Source organism: Cephus cinctus, unplaced genomic scaffold (genome assembly GCF_000341935.2).
Source record: "Cephus cinctus unplaced genomic scaffold, Ccin1 Ccin1_scaffold0153, whole genome shotgun sequence".
NCBI lineage: Eukaryota > Metazoa > Arthropoda > Insecta > Hymenoptera > Cephidae > Cephus > Cephus cinctus.
This window is the reverse complement of record NW_014332881.1, coordinates 183,573-189,428: the sequence shown is the minus strand read 5'-3', so window position 1 is coordinate 189,428 and position 5,856 is coordinate 183,573. Positions and strand designations below refer to the sequence as shown.

The 5,856-nt window shown below is 35.2% G+C and overlaps 2 protein-coding genes across 2 annotated transcripts; one reads left to right on the top strand and one right to left on the bottom strand.

Annotated features, from left to right (window-relative positions):
- Positions 1–632: 632 nt before the first annotated feature.
- On the bottom strand, positions 633–2,782 carry LOC107263408. The gene is made up of 4 exons (XM_015730586.2): positions 2,642–2,782; positions 2,221–2,499; positions 1,960–2,126; positions 633–1,875 (listed from the first exon to the last, which is right to left on the bottom strand). Exons 2-4 carry the CDS (start codon positions 2,441–2,443, stop codon positions 1,192–1,194), a joined length of 1,074 nt encoding a protein of 357 aa, XP_015586072.1. The 5' UTR covers positions 2,444–2,499; positions 2,642–2,782; the 3' UTR covers positions 633–1,191.
- Positions 2,762–5,614, top strand: LOC107263399 (conserved oligomeric Golgi complex subunit 6). The gene is made up of 9 exons (XM_015730565.1): positions 2,762–2,950; positions 3,036–3,310; positions 3,392–3,536; positions 3,620–3,831; positions 3,909–4,132; positions 4,221–4,612; positions 4,704–4,865; positions 4,933–5,094; positions 5,229–5,614. Exons 1-9 carry the CDS (start codon positions 2,858–2,860, stop codon positions 5,460–5,462), a joined length of 1,899 nt encoding a protein of 632 aa, XP_015586051.1. The 5' UTR covers positions 2,762–2,857; the 3' UTR covers positions 5,463–5,614.
- The last annotated feature ends 242 nt before the right edge of the window (positions 5,615–5,856 follow it).

The window sequence follows — 5,856 nt, the reverse complement described above, 5'->3', positions numbered from 1 at the left end:
TTTAATATAAAATAATTATACAGGGTGTCCCAAAATTACCTGACCAACGGGGTATGGCGGTGTTCGGGAGGCACCACTGATCACGAAAATGACCTTCCTTTTGTCCGGAAGGTCATAGTTTTTAAATGGGAGCAGGTCAAAGTTGACCAATCAGAGGAAGGCGTCAAGAGAAACGTAGGCACCTGCGAACTCTGAGTTTTCTTCCCTCGCTTTTGTTTCTCGGTAGCTTCGGGCAAGATGACGTTAGCCGAAGACATGCCTATTGGAAACAAGAAACAAGCTACCGAGAAACAGAAGCGAAGGAAGAAAACTCAGAGTTTGGAGGTGCCTACGTTTCTCTTGACACCTCGTTCTGATTGGATTGTCCGGAAGTTCATAGTTTTTAAATGGGAGCAGGTCAAACTTGTCCAATCAGAACGAGGTGTCAAGAGAAACGTAGGCACCTCCAAACTCTGAGTTTTCTTCCTTCGCTTCTGTTTCTCGGTAGCTTGTTTCTTGTTTCCAATAGGCATGTCTTCGGCTAACGTCATCTTGCCCGAAGCTACCGAGAAACAAAAGCGAGGGAAGAAAACTCAGAGTTCGCAGGTGCCTACGTTTCTCTTGACGCCTTCCTCTGATTGGTCAACTTTGACCTGCTCCCATTTAAAAACTATGAACTTCCGGACAAAAGGAAGGTCATTTTCGTGATCAGTGGTGCCTTCCGAACACCGTCATACCCCTTAGGTCAGGTAATTTTGGGACACCCTGTATACAGTCTTTCAATATCTTCATGGAAAAACCAATCGATTATCATGATCTTGTGCCTTTGTATAGCTGACTTTTATTACAAAACGTTTTTGATATAAACTATTTTTTCAAAGCCTAGCATTCTATTGTGTCAATATGAATAATAAGCCTGTAATTTGTATAGTCATTATAAGTATTTAGAATAGAATTAATTTATCAGTATAATCATCCCTATTTGTGCATACAGTACCCTTTCGCTATGTGCCCATCTACGAGACTGTACATACACGAAGAAATGTAGGTAAGGGAATTGCATCGCCGGCCGATTGAGGGGAAATGTTCATGCGCACTTAGCGAGAGGCTACGCTATACATTTGTTAGTTTTATGCTTTTTAAAAAGCACTCCATTCATATGGAAATGTCTGATGTCTAAGATCATTAAATTATTTATAAATACCTTAACTATTATGAACACACATTCCCATAAATATTCAGTGGGACTGCATTCGAATCAGCCCATTTGACAAATTTATCTCCAAGTATATTTACACATTTCAACATTGCATTACAATCTGTTTCTGCCATATGTGCATTTTCCAATTTGCTACCTAATAAGAACTCATAGATAGTAGGTAGTTTAAAATTTTTTGGCCTTATCTTTGTATCTTCAGGGGGATAACTCAATACTCTTGGTTCGATCATTTTCTTATGTGGTGCTGGAATAGCACCTGCCCTTATTTTACGTAAGGATATTATTTGTTTAGGTGGAGTTTTTTCATTTTTCTGTTTTAAAGTACAGCGCAAATCGTCATTTGTACCAGACAGCAAAGTATTTTCTGACTGACAATAAGTAACATCATTACCAAAATTATTCTGTACTCTAACATCATTTAATGATTTACTATAATAATATTGTTTACATGTATTAAGTTCATCATTTACTATGCTTGACTCTAGGATTCTATCTACTGCTTTACATAAAGTATCATCCATACCATCCTCTAATAAGGAGAAATAGTCCACTGACAAATTTGCTGCAGCTTGCCCCTTCTTACTGTCATCATTATTTTCAGAATCTGAATCCGTTGTGCATAAAATATCCTTAAAAGCCTCTAGAGAATCTACACAGAGAACTTCAATTGGCATGGCCTTAAACAAGATGTTATAAATTAATACAAAAATAATTAATATTATAATCCTAATACCCTAATGATATAATAATCAACAAAATACCTTCTCAATTTGTTGAAATTCTTGCATGATGATTTTATAATCAAAATTGTTTCCATTGTGTGCAACAAAACAAATTGGCGCTATTAATCTGCCGATAAACTGCATCATGAGTTCAAATGTTTCAACTTCAAAAGGTTTTACATTGGCCAAATTCTTAGCGGAAAGTCCTGATTTGTAATATAATGAATAAATGTACCGATGAAAATATATTCATGATATTTGAGATTATTTATCTTTAACAATCGTATAAACCATACATACCTGTAATATTAGTTACTATATCAGGAATAGTTTTTTTTGGATTGATCGGCATAATAAGTTTATGTGAAACTCTTGGCAGCTTTCCATTTTTTTCTAAAATAGCCTCTCGAGACACAGCAATCAGAGAAATTTCTGTAATACCAGGCATTATTTTGCCTCGTATAAGTCCAGTCGTTTCCAAATCAAAAAATACGAATGTTTTAATTTCATTATAATTAGGCATTATTGCACAATTTAGTCGGGAACAAAAGATTAAATAAAGCGTCTTTGGTATCCAACCTAAAATCATTTACATCTATTGTTTTATCTCTCTCAATATATTCTCTTATGCATGTATTGCTTTATATGCTATTTTCACCAATCTTTATTTATAACTATATTGACTATATTATACAAAAATATGATTGAATATGGTACTTACATTAAAAAAATCGCATGCAACTAACAACAGCTATTATCTATATATAGGTTTACACCAATAAGTGCGGTGGTTACACTAGTTTACACTCTACCAGCAACGTCACCACAGGAGGTGCATTTTCATCGATCACATATGTTGACATTTGGTCTGCAGTGCAGACAAAATTAGGTTAAATTGATATTGCAAAATATTTTGAGCTTTTTATCATAAACAAAAATGAAGGAAGCAATAAATTCGGCTGGCGATAAAAATTCGACATTAGTGAGACGCGTTAATAAGTTGCTAGAATCACGTCTTGAGAATGATAAGGTATCTTTGCAATAATAAAGTATATCTTCGTGTTATGAAGTTAAACATTATTTTTTGTATTACTTAAAGAAATATTCATCCACAGGACACGTTAGAAGCTTTAAAAGAATTGTCTACATTTTTTACGGATAATTCACTAAATGCACGCAGAAATTTGCGTAGTAAGATAGAGCGAAGGAATTTGACGATAAATGAAGACTTTCTCTCTGCTTTTAGAGAAGTTAAAACTACTTTAGATTGTATCCACCAAGATGTAATGGCTATGAATACGTCTGTACAACGCATGACTAATCAATTGCAATCAACTAAAACACAAACATTGCAGCTTATTGATCAGACCACGAAACTACAAAGCGTCAGGTAAGTGGATGGGAAAGCATTGAGAAATAGGTAGCTGAAAGTCAAAATAATATATTTAATAATGTTATGTACGTTTTATAGTAAGAAATTGTCAATGCAACAGGAAGTTGCAAATGCTTTTATAAAAAGCTTTCAGTTAACACCTGCTGAATTATCTATTTTACATGGTGCCTCTCGTGAAGCACCAATTACAGATGAATTCTTTGTAGTTGTTGATCGTGTCCAGGTAAATGCATTACAACTTTCAAAAGCAATATAAAATTGTAATAAGTATTCATATAGTATTATTTATACTTTATTATTTTAAAGGAAATCCATAGTAGCTGCAGAATTCTCATGCAATCTGGTTATCAAACATTAGCGTTGGATATTATGCAAAGAATGACCCTCCTCCAGGAAGCTGCCCTTGAAAGATTATACCGTTGGACACAAAACCAATGTCGTCATATTGAAAATGAGAACATAGCACCTTTACTCATTAAATCTATGACCAAGTTACAGGATAGACCTGTTCTTTTCAAGTACATGCAGATCTCCTTTGTTACTATTATTTCCTATATATTAATTATTTCTTTAATTATCTGTCGCATTTTTCTAGGTACATTTTAGATGAATATTGTACTGTCAGACGATCTGTATTAGTAAGTTCGTTCATAGATGCGTTAACGTTAGGGGATGGTTTTGGTGGTACACCAAATCCTATAGAAATGCATGCACACGACCCAAAACGTTACGTGGGTGATATGCTCGCTTGGCTTCATCAAGCTATTCCTATAGAAAAAGAGAACATTCTAACAATGATTAAAGGATGCGATAAAGCAGGTAAGAAGAATGTACTGCAAAACCAAGACTGAATACATCCTTACGGTACCTATTGTATAATATAGCATAACATTGATTTACCTTGCAGGTATAAACGATCAAGTAAAACAAGCACTTGGTAATATCACAGAAGGTCTCTGTCATCCCTTAAAATCTAGAATTGAACATATCCTAGCAGTAGAAGCACCTGCAACCGTATTATACTCTATGACGACACTCATTCGGTTTTATCAAGCTATAATCAGCCAGGTCGTACCAGACAGTGTCCTGGATACGACTTTAGGCGATTTGCTAGATTTAAGTGAAAAAAGCTTTGTTACAAGACTCCAAAGAGAAACTAGAATTGCTCTTGGAGATCGTGCCGAGCCACCAGGGACTGATTTAATACCTGCCCCCTCTGTATCTAGATTACTGTCACTCCTGAATGAAATTCTTTCAGTGGCAAGTATAGCCGAAGACCGTGAGAAAGATATGCTGCAAGTACGTACAATCAAAATATTAAGAAATTTTTGACAGATAATTCATAAGTAATAGTTAAGCGATTGAATGTAATATTGATTATTTTCTATAGATTGTGTCATGTGTTATTGATCCGTTATTACAAGAAATCAATGAAACTGCCTCTAGGCTTCCAACAGTCGATATGGCTGTATATCTATTAAATTGTATACATCAGATACAATCAACATTGGCATTGTATGAGTACATGGATCAGAGACTGGAAAGGCTTCAGGTAATTTGAATTAAATATTCAATTAATCCTCATCAATATTGTATAAAAATTATATGATACAATTTAGGCTCAGTCGGATGCGCAGATCGACACGCTTACATCTGAACAAGCCAGTTCTCTTGTTGCAAACTTGAATCTTGGACCAATTTATACTATTTTGCAAGGACGTGAACAAGGACCTCTATCATCTATTCCTGGCATGGATCCTCTCAGTGTAAAAGAGTTCACGGTGGGTATAGTGAACGTATATTTATGATAACATACTAAACTCTATTTCAAGTTTAACATTGATCAAATCCATATGTGATATTGAGTATTTTTAACATTCTATATAATTTATGACTATGGAGTGTATCCTTACAGAATAAATTGGAGACATTTCTGGTAATGCCGGATATACTTCTACTTCCGCAAATCAGTTTACTTCAGAGTAACACTCATCGAGCGATAACACAGAAACGTTCATTTGAAGTTATCGGAGCAATCTACAAGCAACTGTACAATGCTTGCCATGACCCAAAAAATCTTTATCAAAACGCAGATAGCTTATTCTCACGAACACCGGAGGATCTTCTGCACGTTTTGATATCCCAATGATCCTTACCAAAATTAAACAAGACAGTACGGTTCAAACCATCTACCAGTATAAAGTATATCGGAGCAAGTAAAAATAGACCCTAGAGTATCTACACAAAAATTGTATATAAAAATAAAACTTAAATAACTAAAATATATATAATTCCAAGTTACTTGGCATTTACCGCAGTTGATTACAACGTCACAATCACCCAGTATATTATCAGCTCTAAAAACATGACAATGCTGACAGCCAGATTAGACGGGTACCCAACCAACTTAGCACAGCAACAGGGCAGAGAAGTGAAGTAATATTTGAATCTGCCGGATAATCGCGGGCTGTAGATAAAGGGTTAAGCTAGAGAAGGGTATTCTGAACGTGGATAGGCGCGATCTCTGTAATTCCCGGTAGTAG

Excerpts from the sequence above, each read along its gene's own strand:
- LOC107263408 (XM_015730586.2), bottom strand. The coding sequence starts at position 2,443 with ATGCCTAATTATAATGAAATTAAAACATTCGTATTTTTTGATTTGGAA. Across the intron at positions 2,127-2,220 it reads TATAGTAACTAATATTACAG|GACTTTCCGCTAAGAATTTG; the intron begins GTATGTATGGTT and ends ATTACAAATCAG. Across the intron at positions 1,876-1,959 it reads AATTTCAACAAATTGAGAAG|GCCATGCCAATTGAAGTTCT; the intron begins GTATTTTGTTGA and ends ATCTTGTTTAAG.
- LOC107263399 (XM_015730565.1), top strand. The coding sequence starts at position 2,858 with ATGAAGGAAGCAATAAATTCGGCTGGCGATAAAAATTCGACATTAGTG. Across the intron at positions 3,311-3,391 it reads ACGAAACTACAAAGCGTCAG|TAAGAAATTGTCAATGCAAC; the intron begins GTAAGTGGATGG and ends TACGTTTTATAG. Across the intron at positions 4,866-4,932 it reads AGAGACTGGAAAGGCTTCAG|GCTCAGTCGGATGCGCAGAT; the intron begins GTAATTTGAATT and ends GATACAATTTAG.